Here is a 17,513-nt window from a genome sequence, read left to right on the forward strand (position 1 = left end):
AGGATAAAAGCTATATGATTCCACTTCTATGAGGTGCCTAGCATTGTCAGATTCATAGAGACAGAAAGAATAGCGTTTTGCAGGGGCTGGAGGAGTTACTATGTAATGGGTATGGAGTTTCACTTTTGCGGGATGAAAAGAGTCCTGGATAGGGATGGTGGTGATGGCCGTGTAACTACATGAATATCCTTAATGCCACCTAAAAATGGTTAAGATGGTACATTTTTATGTTATGTGTCTTTTACCACAATTGCAAACTTAAAAAGGAAAAAAAAAAGGAAGAAAAAGGGGGAGAGTGATGAGGAGCAGGGCTTCTTTTTGGAGGCTATTTCTTAGCCCAGATGAGTGCGAATGCGGCTAGAATTGGGTAGGTATCAGTGGAGCTGTTAGTGCAACTGTATGAAAGGGCTGTGTTCGTTCGTACATCAGAGATGGTCAAATGTTGGCAATGTCATATGGTTCAACCTAACAGAAAGGCAAAGGGAGACACGTTCTTTAATGAAGTCCAAGAAAATGTACATTCTTACCATTTAAGTTAAATTGCAAAATATTTCCTGGGGCACTTGCTTTCAAACTAATAACCCAAATAGCAAATATTTTCCACTTTCAATCATCTTAGGTCAATTGGAAAATAGCTTTTTTATTTTTTATTGGAAAACTCATACTGTCTTCACTTCATTCACTGTGAAGTTGAGTTGCCAAAATTGCCTTCAGTCCACATTTGTCTTTTGTGTTTCAAAGAGGAAAGTTTCCATTTCTCCATTTCATCCTGAAAGCTTTCACAAAGTTTGGGCAGGGACTAGTGCTGTTCCCATAACTCACTTCATCATTTCAGCTCTACTTGTTGTTGGCGGACCTCAGATGCCAAGTTTCTGTTTCAGTGCGGCTCAAAATCCCACAGAGGACCTCAGCACCAATACCCGCTGACCTTCTCTGAGCCAAGAGCCATTAACTTTTAACAAAGTAATAGAACGAAGGGAGCAGGCTTTATTAGTACCTATAATCCACCAGGATTAAAAAAAATCACACACACACACATAAGCAGTGCTGAAACCATGCTGTATATAAGACTCATCCCAGGGAGATTGTTAAAAGAGAAAATTCTCAAGTGGTTTTCGCAGAGATTCTAATTCAGCGCATATTGGGTGGCGTACAGGAATCTGTTTTTTACAAAAGTGTGGATAACTCTGATACGTGGTGGTGGCCTATGCACTATTTTTTGAGCACTTGATAGACTAAATCAGGGTTTATTTTTGCCTAATGATAATTACAGTCAAACTAATATTGTCATCTTGAAGTTGGTAATTATACTAGCGTTTGGAGTACATTTCAGTTCATAATATTTTTGAAGAACATTTTTCTAAACTTCAGGATTGGTTAAGGAAATGAATGGATAAAATGAAGTACTACATAGTTTGCCACAGGTTATCTGCTCTTTAGGGACAAGAGTCATGGTTATCTCTTTCCGTGGCTGAGCTTCTGTTTTCTCTAGCTCTCCAAGTGTTGAAGCAGAAGAAGGAGGAGGTTAGAGCCCTAAGAAGCAAAGACAGTTGAATGTCACTGGGATGGCAAAAGTCACCCAGGATAATAGCAGGAATGGGGTGGAGAGGCATGTTATGAGCCTGATGGGGAAATCCTCAGGGAAAGCTGGGAAATAGGTAATTTTCAGAGGAAGGGTGGGTACACCTTTAAAAGAGAAGGAGTTTTTGAAGAAAAGTTATGGAATAGCAGTCTGGATGCATTGGTGGGAACCAGTTTTTGTCCTAGACCCTGAGGTCCCAAGGGCATGGGAGAATGATTCATCTCCGCTGAAGGGGATGGGAAGGAATGTTGTTGCCAGGGGGACCCAGTGACTAAGAAAAAAAAGATGCCAAAGGAAGGTACTGGATTTCCCCCAACATCTTTTTTTGTTGGTCAAAAGAGATTTTCTCATACAATGAAATATTGTTTAGCGATCCCACTGAGTATACGACCAAAGGCCAAGCAGCATTTTGAATGAGGATAAGGGAACCTGGATTGCATGACACAAATATGGTCAAAGAAAATGTTCAGGAATTGCTTTTCCTTTGGAAGTGTGCTAGACTCAAGAACACACACTTCAAAGCAGGGATGAAAAGGTGAGGCACTTAGGGGCCAGCCAGGTAGGGTAAGTGGGTGATGATGCCTAGATGGAGAGCATGAACAACAAGAGCGCTCTGGCTTCTCTAAGGGGGCTGACCTTGACAATGCCCAACTGTCTTCAGGTGAGCACAAATGGTGCTGCGTAACAGAAATTCCTTATTACTGATGAAAGCTTTCCAATTTTAAAATGCTAATTCAGATATTAAGTAAAATGCGTCGTAGGCCAAACCAAACATATCTGTGGCCAGATCTGGCCCATAGGCTGTCGTGTGTGGTCTCCGCTTTGGAGCCAGAGAGACCTTGGCAGGAAGCTGGCTCGGCTTCTAGCCATTAAACCTCTCTGACCCTCGGTTTTCTCCCTCACAAAGCGATGGGTGGAATAATACCTAACTTTTGCGTTTTTGGGGGGAAGGATTAGACATAGTCTTCACGTCATTAAATGAATATCGGGTAGGTTTCCAGTGTCTGCTCCCTGCTCTGTAAATGGCTTTCCTATTGATCAGAATCATGCGTTTTTTCAACATTTCCTCCCCCAATCTAATAAACAAATATGTCAACTTGGAAGTGTAAAATGTTTCTGTGTCTACAGCTATACTTTAGGTTAAGGTGTGATAGTCAGTATAGAGAAGCCATGTGCCTTTAGATAACTTCCCCAATCGCCTTGCTTTAGGACCTTCTCTTTAGACCCACTGATCATATAGATGTCTGAAAGTCAAAGGCAATAATAAAACATATTATACAAGAGGAGAAGCTATAGAGGAACCGTTAAACTATATATCAAAAATATATCAATAACTCTTTCTTTCCATGCTTTGTTAGAAACAGTGCAAAGTGAATTAAATAGACACAATTCCTTTCCTCTTGGAAGACCTAGAACATATTCCAATGACAACAGAGATTTTTTATTCATATGAAGAGGGCTATAGCAAATGAATAAATGAAGCAAAAAAAAAAAAAAGAGGAAGGAATGCCTGCATTTATTGGTAAAAGAAGTATCAGATGCATGTCACATCAGGGGAAAATCATTTTGCCTTTTTCTGTTGATCAGAGAGCTCATGAAGAGATGAGATTGTCAAACTGAATAATCTAAAGAGATTCCTTGGTGACTTAACATGAAGTGAATGTCTAGATATGAGAGAGGTGAGTATTTCAAAATAGAGTGAAGAGTTGAACAGAGGAGAAGGAAGAAATGATTGTCCTAAATGGACTTGAATATGCCTGGAAGGATAGGATTGTGGTAGACAAGATGTGTGGGACTAGGCAGTTCTGAGAAGTAAAATGGTGTGAGGCAATGCCCTTTTGCTGAACTCTCTAGACTTGGCCTTCCTCATGGAGGGTATCCCAAAGGTCTAGGAAAAGTCTTCCCTCTGGTATCTGAGCACTTGTTTATCTTGAATTTTTCATGGTGTTTTCAGTTAGTTTGAGTCAACCTGCTCCTCTGTTCTTTTCTATAATCTTCCTGAGTGTGTTTAGGGTTATCTGACAACTAAACTAGCCCTGGGGACAGGTGCTCAGTAAAAAAGAGACCATATACAATCGTTTACTTTCTAGCAGTATTTAAGGAGCTTTCTCTTGGGCTGACCTGGTGAGCCACTGCCATCTTCAAGTGCCGATTTGGGGTAAGTTGGCCAGACTCTTTCCCAGTTTGGACCATATTCTCCGTGACCTTGCCCACTCCTGTAGTGGTCTGGACTTTCTTGTCAAAATGATATTTTGTTTTTGTTATGCTAAACTTGGTCCAGGGACTTTTTTGCTCTTACATTGTGCTCCACGATCAACTGGGAATTTTAAAAAAGGGGTTAGGAAGAAAGCTTAACTTCTTACAAAGTCTTTGAATCTGTCAACTCAGCAGGAAGAAAGGGATAAGCTGATCTGAAATGGGATAACCAGCTAAACACATACACGTATATATATCTATATTTGTATCAAAAAAGTTTCAAGATGACAATATATTTCTTGCCTTTAGTTGTCCTTAAACTAAGAAGAGAGTTTGGTAGTGGTATTTGCTGTTTGGATCCATCCTGGCTCCTGACCTAATTTCCAGCTGTGACTTTTCAGGCAAATTACTCAACCACTCTTCTCTCTCTCTATATATATATTTAGTGTGTGTTTGTATGGGGTGGGCTTACATAGCATCTTAGATTGACTATGGAGATTAAATAAATGCATGTAAAGCACTTAAGTAGTAAAGGAATAAATGTTTGATTATGACTATGATCATGAATATTATTATAATGCTTATGATTGAGTTAGCCTTGGTCTGAGGTCCTCAGGTATTGAGCTATGGGCTTATGGGCAACTATCCTTCAAATTTCAGAGCACGCTGGGGATGTTAGCCATGGGCAGAGTTTCTGCTTTGCTATATTCCATGAAAGCCTAGAGGCTAAGGAGGCCCCAAGAGTCCAAGTGATGACTGATAGTACAGAGATGTTTATGGTAGTCTCAGCCTACAAATTCCAAGTTCTACTAATTCCGCAGGTGATCTTTCCAAAGAGAACTCATATTGAAAATTTCCTGCATCTGCTCATATAGTCTTTTCAGCGAAACCCTGTATATTTTAGGAGATAATACTTTTTTGAAGAATAATTATTCATAAGTAAAGCGGATAAGTTTTTTTCCTCTTCCTGATTACAAATGGTATCCAAGTGGCTTTTGAATTGCTAGATAATATTTTATAGACTGCAAAGTTAGAGAATTTAGCAAGTAGCCACACATTTCCATTGGGTATTTCCAAACACATGTGAGAAAATAGGAAAGTTGGGTGCCCTGTATATAGATTTCCATTGAAATTTATGGCAGTTCCTGGGCATAATCACATCAACACATATCCATAGATAGTTTACCATGTTAACTAACTGTGGTTTTGGATTTAATTGCCAACTTTTACTCTAATAGTAATTCCAGATGGGAATAACAGAATGAAGGGACCTGCCCAGGTTGTTACCACTGCATATAAAACAAGTAAGATCCTTAGGGTTTAATTAGAGGACTCATAATTATACCCGAAGCATGCTAGTGTTAAAATATGAACACTGGACATCTGGAAGATGAGTCTGGATTTGGTCACTTGCCTTTAGGAATCTAAATCCATGAAACTGTGAGCGTCCAAAGAAGCAGTGATGCTCACACCTGGGGCTTGTGCACAGGCAGAAACGACAAAGGTGAATGTGAGTTGGTCTGCAAAGCAGAATAATTCAGAAAAGATAGATAGAAAATTATTCAAAATCACAAGGAATCCAAAATGATGACTGGCTTCTTCAGCCCTACCATGAACAGAAGTGATTTAAAAGGAAGAGTAGGCACCTGAAAAATATGTTCTTCCTTCATAAAACCTTATGGAACACATGGCCTCTGGGACTCACGTCACACAGGATTCCTGCTGGTATCAGTCTTTTAGGAAAAGAGTGACTGAAAGACCAACCTCTGGTTACACAGGCTCAGTGGAAAGGGTCTGAGAAGGAGGATATATGGCGAAAGGCATAGAATAGCTTTGATAGAGAGTATCGTGCATCATTTTCTCAGCTCTCTTCTCTCCCACCAGTGCCAAAGAGTTATGTGTCTGTTTGTACATATACATATATATGCATACACATCAAACACATGTTTATGTGCGCATATATGTGCATATATATGTATATATATACATATATATTCCATTCTCTCAAGTGCGTTAGAAATGTTAAAAAGAGAGAGTTAAGGCACTTTTTTCCATTTTTTTCTTCCAAAGTTATGAAAAGAAGAGTTTTTTGTTTGTTCCTGATAAGATTTTAGGAATAACGTTGAGAAAACTGCTCCTATACTTTATAGCAGATTCCATCTAAAATTAGTTTTTGTGTGTGTGTGGTTTAGGAATAAAATTTCAGGCTTCTTGGCATAGTTTCCATTCTGTCTCTTTCTCCATAAAAAGATAATTTCATTGTCTCCAAGTTACAAGGAATCCACTCTACATGGTACAGCAAAATTTAAATTATACAATTGGGATTACTCTAGAGTAAAACTCCTTAAAAACAGAGAGCACAGCTTAAGTGTATGGTCTAGAGGCAAGAGTAAATGGAGTGGAAAGTAGTAAAAGGTTGGGTTAGAAGGCTTAATACTTAGGATCTGGCAGGCCGTTGCAGGTACCTACTCCTTGGGAGACACCGATGGGACAAGGCAGGCGTGTGTCGAGTGAAGCAATTCATGAATACTCAGCCATGAAATGGAAAATCCAAATGAAATAAGGACCACGGTAACTATCTTGGTCTATTAATATTTAAATATTAATACCTACTTTTCTTTGCGAGACGTTACTGAATATTTATTGACGAGAAAAAAAATGAGAGTTTGGGAAGAAGAACATGTTCGAGAACTGCATTTAAACAGAGTTTCAATGACATGTGGTCTTCTTAACTCAAATAGTCAACCAATTAAAATAAGTTCCCATCCAAACGTGTCTTCAAATTTAGGGTCCGCTGGAAAAAATTTCCAAAATGCATTACAACTTCGATAGGGGTGACACGTGGTCCTGTTTTCCCAAAACTTGGATTTAATATTTGAATGCAATGGTATTTGACTGTGTTAGGATAGAATATTTGAACTTAAAAAGAAAACTCCTGAATTTATTTATGCATAAGCCTATTAAAAATGTTTCTAGGGGCTCTTGTTTTGTTTATTCTTTAGAATATAACCTATCTTTGAAGTGGTATAGGCGTTTTTAAAAAGTCATTCCTAAGCTAAGTAATTAGACTGGAAACAAAAGTTATTCTTAGAGTACATTCCACATATAAAGCTATGCACACGATGCTTTGATTCAAATAATACTCTTATAAAACTTTGTTATTGTTTGAGGCCCATATTCAGAGTGGCAACTTTTGTTTTTGATGATTATTCCATCCCGAAACAATTTCCCCCCTGCCCAATTAAACCAGAAATTAGGAGCACATTTATATCTGATGAGACTTAAACTTCTCAACTGCCTGCTTCAGAAGCGAGGACCTTTAGTGGTTATGTTCATTTTGTCTCTGCACAGAGGGCTCAGAAGAAAACAGAATCAATTCCCCTAACTTTTTCTGGAAGAGGAAGGTTGTTTTTGTTGCTTTGATCTTAGCATGTTGTGCATTTTTTATTGGCTGTTGAATATAAAAAGCCATAGCCTCATCTGGTTTTTCTGCTATATTCTCATATTGTAAATCACGTAATGCCTTCCAATCTAAACTTAAATGCCTAGGTCCAAAATATTATTTCAAAATGGATTTATCATTGCAGTTGATAGAAAGATTTCCAGGGTGTAAGAAAACTCTCCAAGGTTCGAGTAATATGTCGCAGACTGCCAAAAATATATCCATGCACTTTAGACAACAAATTCCAGGATGTAGACATATACTCATGCTATTTTAGATCCCTTTTTCTATCACTGCAAGAGGCTGTTGAAGCTAATGTAGCAGCTGGCTAGGTTATTGCTTCTATAATATAATCCATAATGCAAAAGCAGCTATTTTCCAAACATTCTAGAGCAACTCAACTTGTTTACATGTCTCTGTAAGGTAATTTTCCTATAACTTTGTGCCAATTGGTGTCATACTATTTGGTAAAAATCTTCATTAAATCAAGACAACTACACTTGGTTAAATTCTCTCTCATACAGAGAACTGCAGGAAAATTACAGTTAGCTGATTTGAGGCCATCATCATGAAGTAACTACAGGGTTTCAGAAGATTAATGCAAACTACAAAAATGGAGTTGTATAATTAAACATCAAATAGTCCAAGTCATAAAAGTCATAGATTAATTGTCTCTCAGTTCGAGTCAGATCCTTTAAATATTGTCTCACGACCTGAGCATTGGTTCTTTCATCAGAAGAGTGCCTATCCTTAAAGTTTGGAAATTTCAGCTCTTTTGGAGCACCAATCAGCTGCAAAAAGTAATTGGCATCTTCTTCCAAAGTTTCGAATTTCCCTACAAAATCATAGTTGATTAAACACGGATAGCAGAGTTTGCTGACCTTTTCCCAGTGAATGTCCATTCCTACTGGACGGTGGGAATCCAGCAAATAGTGGACAAACTCTTTGAATTTGACCCCAGATCCATTATTTAATGCTTCTTCACAGGCATTTGGCCGATATTTCTTTATAATTGCCTTCCCAAATACTGGATGGTAATAGCTATTGGGGTGTTCAAATTTGTCCCTAAATGCTGACACTAATCTTTCCATGGGATCACGAACAAAAACAGCTTTGGTGTAGGTATTCAAACGAGTATATATCCCTTTTAAGTCAAAGCTATCTAGTTTTTTCAAATGCTTCCCGTAGTGAACAGCATCATGGGAGATGTTGTACGCAGAGGAAGCCAACCCACTTAGCACCATCAGAATTCTCTTCCAGTTGGAGCAGCCAGCCTTGGGTACTTCACAATATAAGATTTTGTGTTTATCTTCCACATAGATCCTGGATACCATATGAAAAAGATGTGATTGAGGACGACTCACCCCGCCATATTTTTTGCAAGACTCCTGAAGGAAAGACCTGCGTTTCTCTTGGGCCACATCCGTTTCCTTCCATTTGTTGTCTTTGATTAAACTTTTATTTAAAGGGTGTATGTCCAATGGCCACTTCATTTCACTGAACTTCTTGAAAACAGTCCTAGTTCCTTGATGTTTTGCAATCAGCTTAATTGTTGGTGGTCCTGTGGTCTTCCCCAAAACTCGATCCTCTCCTTGTGAGTGGCTGGTCTTTGTTAAGACCCTCATTGGCCTCTCAGAGTTGAGCAGAAGATTTTCCTTTTTTCCCTTGGGATCCTCAGTGATGTGGAACTTGAGGTTCTGTTACAATAGAGAAGGAGAAATGTTGAAAGCGCATTCACAAACGTGAGTATACAAGGATCTGAACATATTTGTTTTACAATACTATTGAGGAGAGCACATTTCATATAAGCTGCCAGAACAATTTAGCTAACCATGCTGAATACACATTTTGTAGTAAGTTTCTTCAGAGAAAATATAACAATGAAAAATGGTATCCAAGCATCATTTTGAGCCAAAGTTTCACATTTTATATTATACATATTTGGTTACTTACATGTTATCATTTATTTAGTGTTAATGTGCTGCATTATATTAATAGATTTTCTCAAGCTAAATTATCTTGAGTATTATTTGGCTAAACCTACTAGTATTGATTTGAGTATGATCATAGTAAGTTGGTTATTGTTTTCTGTACTATCTTTGTTAACTATGGTTATCAATTATACAACCTTACAAGGTACACACACACACACACACACACACACACACACACTGGCCACAAGATGGAAAGGAGGGTGTCCTGAATTTTCATTTTAGCTTTGTCTGTAACACATTAGAATGTACTTCATCATCCTGTAGGTCAATGATTCTTGAGCTATTCAGGAATGTGTTACCTTCAAGCATTAATTAATTAGTGCATCTGAATGTAGATACAGAATGTAGCTGCTTTTGGGGTATTCTGTGATGCACGGAAGAGTTTAAAGTCACAAATTACAACTTAAAATTGCAGCAAGGCAAATTATAAAATCCTCATGACCATTTCAGTTTTTCAAGCACTTGCAAAAGGAGATATTTTTTCCCTTGGAAAATGTTTTATTTCAGAATATTCATTTATCATAATAATTTAGTAATTATAACCATACAATTTCATTCGTGTATGAAAACTTTGTCTTTTTCAAAAGTCTAATTGATGTCCTGCTACATAAAATTGTATGGAAAGTAGAACAAGAATTTAGTTCTCATGTCAGTGGGATGAATCAGCCTACCAACCATCTACTGTTCATCTGACTACGTCTTCCTACAGCTCTTGCAATGACTGCAGAAGGGAATACATGGAAGACAGGACTTACAAGATGGAATCCTCTCCTAGAGATAAAATTGTAAGGACTTTGGCTTTTACTGTGGGTAAACTAGGGGGACTTTGAAGGGCTTTCAGCAGGGAAGTAACATGATCTCACTTACACTTGAAAAGGATGGTTGAGGAGAAGACTGGCCTGGAAATATACATACAGAATTGCCAGCATGTTATTGGAAAAACCAATCAACAAATGGTGTGCTGTGGGAATAATAAATGGGGCCACCAGCCTAGTGTTGGAAGAAGTGGTGGGAGAAGTTCCCTAGAGGAGGATATCTATCTATCTATCTATCTATCATCTGACATCCATCCATCCATCCATCCACTGTATCCCCAGTGTCTAGAATGGCCTGGAGCCTATAGTAATTGCTTTCACATATTTATTGAGTGAACAAATGAATAAATGGAACGGAATCTTCCAAGTTGATTAGTAATATTCTAGCAAACTGAGCAAAAGAGCAGAGAAATAGTTTGCACTGTGGATGGAAGCCACCTCAAAGCATCATGGTCCTTCTACTAGCTAGGCTTTAAGTGGGGTGGGGGTGGGAATTGCTTCTTTCTAGTGCAAGAAGATTGTGTGAGTAACCCCTGATCACCATACACCAACTTGGGTAGCCCCATAAAACAGCCGCCCAAATCTTCCATAGCATTGAGCCAACTGTTTGGTGTTTCAAGTCTAAAACCATTTGTCTTCTGTCATACTGGAGACTGCCAGGATGACTTCAAAGCCCTGAATCCATCTTTACTCTGATCAATTACCTGTAGTCCATTAAATTTTCACAGATGATCTGAAATTTGACTTGGGCTTTGGAAGATCATGGGGTTATTGGTTGACTGCATGGGAAGTACTTAGTACAGGCCTGAAATAAAATTGCCAATATATTTTTGTAGCTACTTCTTCTACTATTACAACTGTAAATAATAATTGCTATTAATATTTTATAGTGTAGTAATAATGTTTTATCCCATTGACCTAGTGAATTTCAAGGTTCCCCAGTTGTCCATTATTATCCAGACTATAATTTGTGTGTCTCTAGATGTACCTTAATTAGTTCCCTCCCTGCCCCATTGACAAGAACAAAAACAAAACCAGCTTTCCACTGTGCCCTCTGGACCTTCTGTTTGTGGTCATCAAATTCCCCTTTAAACTCTGGAGACTTCTGGAATGTTTGTTTCCCAGGACTTTCTCTACATGGAACCTGGCTGGCCCCCAAGATTCTGCTGCCCTTGCACTTTCTCAAGTAGACAAAACTTTATTTCCTTGAACCACTTGTCCCTCCAGCCAGAAGTCAGGGCACTATTTCCCTGCAATTCACTGCTGCTTCCAGGACATGTCCCTTGGCAAAAGCTTCTGCTTCTGTCAAGCACACGTGTCCTACTGAGCCTCCCTTCTCCCTCCTCATGCTGTCGTCTGCCTGCACCCTTGTCCTTTCTGCTTCATGCACTGAAGACTTTAGCTTCTGGCTCAGACTTTGCTTCTCATACCACTTCTTGTCATTGTGTGTGGTGACTCTGACACCCAATAAACTCTCAGTTCCTTGACCACCTCGCCTTTAATAGAGGTGTTATTCATTTCTCATAGACCGTGTCATCACCAGTGCCTGTGCCACCTCCATCATCTCTCTGACCACCATCCTTTAACCTTCCAGCTCATTGCAACTTCCATTTTTTTAGTTCTTTGACCACTTCTCACCATGTTATTCAAGCTCTTAGTAGCCAGAATGCCTGGTTCTTCTATTTGCTCTTAGAAAGTCACTTCTGCAGGGAGGTTTTCCTGTCCACCTTGTCTAAATTATGTTCTCTTCTGAGATTCTCTCCCATGTAAGGTTCCCAAATAAGAACTCTGCTTACTTTCCTCATTGCATTTATTGCAATGTGAAATGATTTTATTTACTTACTTCTGTGTTGTCTCCCCCCACCCCCCGCCCCACTCCCACCTCTTGCACTAGAACATGACCACAGAGGTCTTATTTTTTTTGTTCTCTTTTGGATCTCTGGTACGTAACATGTTGCCTGGCACATAGAAAACAGTCAACCAATAATTGTTGATTAAGTGCAATTTTTAAAGACCACAGGTGGATTGTTTATTTCAAGATACAGCACAAAATGAATCTGTGTATCTATTTACAGGATTTACTTACACAATTGTACTACATTTCACCAGCCTTCATGCCATATTTAATGAAATAAAAAAAAATAAATTCACAAAACTGTCTACAATGGTGTTCTTTCCCGTGTCACCTTATGGTTTTTTTTTAAGCTCCTCCTAAACACTCATAGTGGTTATACCTTGACTGTATCAAGATTATAATTTCTTCTTTTTTAAATAGAAGGGACTAGTGTCAGCTTGTTTGTCATTGCACATAGGAAAAACAGTGTTTGTAAGATGACTCCTTGCACATAACCAGGACATCCTTCTCGTGCACACAAAATCAGAGTTTTACATGCACAGTCACTTTAAAATACAATCATTTTTACTTGGAATATTTTAGATTTTCTTCAAATACCAAGTGGAAGGAGAAATTCAGCATCTTTTTCATGAAATTAAACATCAGCTAGTGCCTCAGACAATATGGTATTCAGAAATTTTATATTTTCATTTATATTGGAGAGCAATGACTGAGGAAAAAGCTTTTCATGGAAATAGAAGTTTCTTCTGCTCTATTTCTTGCAGTAAATGTGCTTTTAACTAAATGATGGGCTTTCAAATAATTGTTTTATAACCTTGTCAAAGAAAAAGTGTTAATCAAAAGGTCAAGGTTAACTTAGATAAATAATTTGCCAATTCTTGTCAAGGTGCTGAAAATCTGTATTCAAACAAATCTTTGGCAGAAGAGAACACAAATAATATAGGTACATGTAGAGCTGCTCATGCTAAAGTAGGCAAGAAGGGCTCGGAGCCTTACCTGCCTGCCAAATCAGATTGGTTCAAAGTCACTCAAGGCTGCCTGGGAACCTCTGGAGGCTTGCCAGCAATCTGTTTCCCAGGCCTCCCAGGCCTCACTGTGGACACTTGGGAGCAGAATCTCTGGGAGTGGGGCTCTTGACTCTACCTTAAACAAGCTCCCCAGGCACTCTGCAGGCAGTAATGGCATTTGGGGGACCACTCAAGAGAGTATTGCAAACGAAAGTAAAAAAATACAAGCTCATCTCATATCATCTAGGGGAGAAGGACATCAAATCTGGCGGGTGTGAATATTTTAGTAAGTAGAGACAAATACTCTGCTATGGGTAGGGATGTCACATGAGCCCTCACAATACACCTGATGAGATACCTTACACGTTTATCCACTTCCCTTTGCTGGAAGTCCATGTTCTTCAAGCTACTTTCTAATGACTAGTTCAGCTAGGGAGATAACTACATGAGGGAAAGTTTCATTGCTCATAAATGAGACTTCAATCTCCTGATAGTGTATTTAGTACTAGTCAGCTTCCTCAGCTATGATTAAATCAAGAGATGGGCTAAGGGTTCATTCTAAGTAGTGACACCCCAGCAGGCTTCTTGTTGGATGGTCACTAGACCTTCCTCTAGCATGTCTTAGCCCACCATCACTCACCTTATGAAAACCATTATAGGGTGTGGTGGCCTCCCTCCCTCCCTCCCCACCCCATCCCCATTCCATTTTCTTCAATCACAGAAAAGACTTCCCATGACGGAAGGGTTCGGATTACTAAAATCAAGATGAACGGTATTATATTGTATTAAATTATTATTTTTAATTAAGTTTTCGATTTTAATTCCAATATAATTGACATACTGTATTATCTTAATTTCAGGTGTATAATATAGTGATTCAACAGTTCTATACGTTACTCAGTGTTCAACATGGTAAGTATACTCTTAATCCCCATCACTTGTTTCACTCATCTCCCCACCCCCCTCCCCTCTGGTAAACATCAGAGTGTTTTCTGTAGCTAAGCATCCATTTTTTGGTTTGTCTTTTTTTTCCTTTGTTCATTTTTTTTGTTTCTTAAATCCCACATATGAATGAAATCATGTGGTATTTGTCTTTCTCTGACTTTTTATTTCACTTAGTTTAATACTCTCTAGGTCCATCCACGTCTTTGCAAATGGCAAGATTTCATTCTTTTTGATGGCTCAGTAATATTCCACCACCCACCCACACACACACACACACACACACATTTTCTTTATTCATTCGTCAGTCGATGGGTACTTGGACCACTTCCATAATTTGGCTATGAGATTGATGGTATTTTAAATTTTCAGGTTATACTAATGAAATTCTACCACCATCATCATAATGCCGATGATAATAACAATATAAAAAGAGTAGACTTTTACATCTTCATTTTCCTTCAGGACACCTCATTCTGCTTGTCCTCAAAGTGAATGTCTATAAAGCCAAACGTCTCCTGTTCCTTCTCAAAGTGGCTCCTCCTGCGCTTTTTTCTATTTCTGAAATGGTTCTATTACATTCTGGCCACCCACTCACAAAATCTGAGAGATGCCTTAACAATCAGAAAGTAAATTGGTTAATTTACATCTCATAATGTCTTTAAAAATCTTTTTTATTTATTACCTCTTAACTGGATATTCTTTAGTATCCTACTAATTGGTTTCTCTGAAGATTATTGCCAAAATAGTCTTCCTAAAACATTTTAACTTTTCATCCCTTTAAAATCTGGAACTGGCTCAACTATATATAAACCAAAGACCGGATTCCTTAGCTGACATCGGTACTGTGTCACCACTGGGCTTGTCACTTTGTGCTCTGCTCCCATCTCGACACATGCTGTCTTCTACTTGCTTCCATCGGGCTCTCAACACCCTTCACTCATGTTCTTCCCCTTGCTAGAACTTTCCAAATCTCTTAGATTTTATAGAAATCCTGTTGATAGAAAAATCCTGTCTCCTTAAAAACCGCCCAGGACTCCAGCGAGGGATTCTGCTCTCTTCACAGCAGCATTAGCACTTAGTCTGTGCCACCTGTGAAAAAAGTGATTTATTCCAGCTCACATCATTATTTTATTTTCTCACTGGGGAAACTCTTTTAGGCATAGCTAAATTGTAAACTATGGCAGAGAGCTATAGTTTTCCATAAATACCTTTGAAGAATGAACATGCTTGCCAAGTTAGTTAAAAGATATTATCACTAAAGATGAGAAAAATGAGTATTCAAAGAAACCTAATGGGAAAAAATATGGACTTTTCATGAACCATGCAGTAAATTTGAGGGCCCTGTTGTTAGTTTTTAAGGCCTCTGTTTCCATATACATCCTCTGTGAAGTCTTCTCTGCTCCTCAACATTGACATTAATTGCCCTTCCTCTCTCCCCCTGAAGTCATTGAGGGTCTACTACATATTAGGTAGCGGGGTAGATGCCAGGGATGGAGGGGTGGATAAGATGAATGTGATCCTTGCCCACATGGAGCTAATATTCTTATAGGGAAAAATACATTAAGCACATAATTACATAATGAATTACATAATGAATCGGTTACCATAGCGGCAAAGGCTCAGCAGCATGCTAATGGAGGCCTGGGGAGCAGAAGTGCGACAGCAGGGTGTAACGACAAGTCTGACCTGGTTTGGTGTTAAGCCTTTTGCTTAGCACCTTTCATTTTACCCTGGTTAGTTGTTAGAGTTGGTTGTTTAGGTGACTATCTCTCCCATACATTTTAAACTTATTAAAGGTCAGTGTGCAGTGTTGTAAGTCTATGGAACTTCCACGACTATCTAGAATAGTCTCTCGAATAAACATATGTTTTGAATTTAATTGAAGAACAATTATCATTCCTGTAGTTCCCTGTACTCGGGCAATTGACACACACTGGCTTTATGCAGTTGACAAGTGTACTTCTGTACGACTTCATCTGCTATTGTGCTATCATGTAACTCAAGGACTTTGATCATTCGTTTATAATGCATGTATTGAGCTACCGCTCTATGCTGTGTTTGGCATTGTATAAACAAAGGCAAAATAGATAAATTGTATGGCCTCTTGAGGAAGTTGAAGTTTAAATGTATTGATAAAAATAAGCACATTATGGGGACTCCTGGGTAGGGCTTAGTCAGTTAAGGGTCTGACTCTTGATTTTGGCTCAGGTGATGATCTCGTGGTTTGTGAGATCGAGCCCCATGTTGGCCTCTGAGCTGACAGTACAAAGCCTACTTGGGATTCTCTCTCTATCCCTGTGTCTCTGAACCCCCCAAATAAATAAACATTACAAAAATAAGCAGTTTATGAAAAAATGTGATAATTGCCATAGTGAAAGGATACATAAGGTATCAGGGAACAGAGACAAGAATACTTAGGTTTTCTGAGGAAATATTTTGGGGCAAATTTCAAAGAGAAGTGATGTCTGAGATGAATCTAGGAGGATACTGGGGAGTTGGCAGGTCAACAAGTCATGGATAGGAAAGACACGGAGAAGACACTTGGGGGACAGATGCGGATTAGAGGGAGAGGCAGGTGGGGTGAATCCTTGTGCCCATATAAAGAGTCTAGATGACATGTACATGACATATAAAGAGTCTAGACTTTACCATGTAGATGGCAGGGATTTTCGACAAGGCAGGGGTTTGGAACGAACATTCTAGCAGCAGTGGGCAGGTGGAGCTGGGGGGAAGGGGGTCATCGAGAAAACAACTGTGACTATCCCTTAGGAGAGGAGCCAAGACAATGAGGTAAGAATGCAGGAAAAGGGAATTATCTTGGGCAAATTCAGGAAATTAATCAGACTGGAAGAGTGGACGAGTGGGGGCAAAAAAAGCATAAGGAATGCTGCCCCCCATTTCCCAGACCGGGGAAATAGGAGTAGCAGATATCATGGAAGGCTATGGGGTGGTTTAAGTATTCACTACCTTCAATTTCAGACCCTTTGAGTTCGAGGTGCCCTTGAGAGATAGGGGTCTCAGTAGCAGGACTCCGACGCGGAGTATACAGATTTGGAAGTTGTTAGCTGGTAGAGGTGCTACCCGAGTTTATGGGCCTTAGAAGGCATTAGAGCAGTCATGGTGATCACACATCTGCCAGTTTTGAGTGCCTGCTACATGTCAGACCCGTAACACACCATCATCTACTGCTAGGATAATCTTCCACTTCCATTTCCCAGATGAAGGCACGGAGCCTCAAAAACATTAAGCAAGTTGTTTAAGGCACACAGCTTGGGAAGAAGGACAACTCATGAGCCCAGTTTTTTTTTTCTGGGCTCAAAAAGTATCCACGGTGCCTGTGTCCATTGTGGGGGGACCTTGATGGGCAATTAACAGATAAAGTTGATGATGATAATATTGGTAATTAGATGTGTCCCTTCCTGTCATTGGTTTTGATGGTTTTCTAGTTTAATTGCACAGTATTACTTTTAAGAACACATCTTTTGTGATTTATTTTCAACCTAGATATGAATGCAGTTAGATGTCTTCATACCGTCATGAAGATCTAGTTATTTCTAGTGGTTAATAAGGGCGAGGAGAGCAGTGGGTGGGATACCTGAAAGCTGGTGCTTTCTGAGGATGCAAACCAGCGTGTCTCTGCCCAGCCCCTCTGTCCCAGAACTGTTTCTCTCAAGTCG

At 39.2% G+C, this 17,513-nt stretch overlaps 1 protein-coding gene and 2 long non-coding RNA genes across 4 annotated transcripts in view; 2 read left to right on the forward strand and 1 right to left on the reverse strand.

Annotated features, from left to right (window-relative positions):
* Positions 1-3,157: 3,157 nt before the first annotated feature.
* On the forward strand, positions 3,158-8,690 carry LOC122470665. Its single transcript, XR_006293968.1, has 3 exons — positions 3,158-3,261; positions 3,676-3,740; positions 8,541-8,690. It is a non-coding gene; the product is annotated as an uncharacterized LOC122470665 (long non-coding RNA).
* Positions 6,363-17,513, reverse strand: part of CHST9 (carbohydrate sulfotransferase 9) — a 243,653-nt gene continuing 232,502 nt past the window's right edge. For both annotated transcript variants that reach the window (XM_043558517.1, XM_043558518.1), the window contains one exon: positions 6,363-8,917. In XM_043558517.1, the coding sequence (XP_043414452.1) occupies positions 7,826-8,917 (1,092 nt within the window). In that variant the 3' untranslated portion in view covers positions 6,363-7,825. The remainder of the gene's footprint in view (positions 8,918-17,513) is intronic.
* On the forward strand, positions 8,852-12,175 carry LOC122470667. Its single transcript, XR_006293970.1, has 2 exons — positions 8,852-8,962; positions 9,924-12,175. It is a non-coding gene; the product is annotated as an uncharacterized LOC122470667 (long non-coding RNA).

This window comes from Prionailurus bengalensis, chromosome D3 (genome assembly GCF_016509475.1).
Source record: "Prionailurus bengalensis isolate Pbe53 chromosome D3, Fcat_Pben_1.1_paternal_pri, whole genome shotgun sequence".
In the NCBI taxonomy this organism is placed as follows: domain Eukaryota; kingdom Metazoa; phylum Chordata; class Mammalia; order Carnivora; family Felidae; genus Prionailurus; species Prionailurus bengalensis.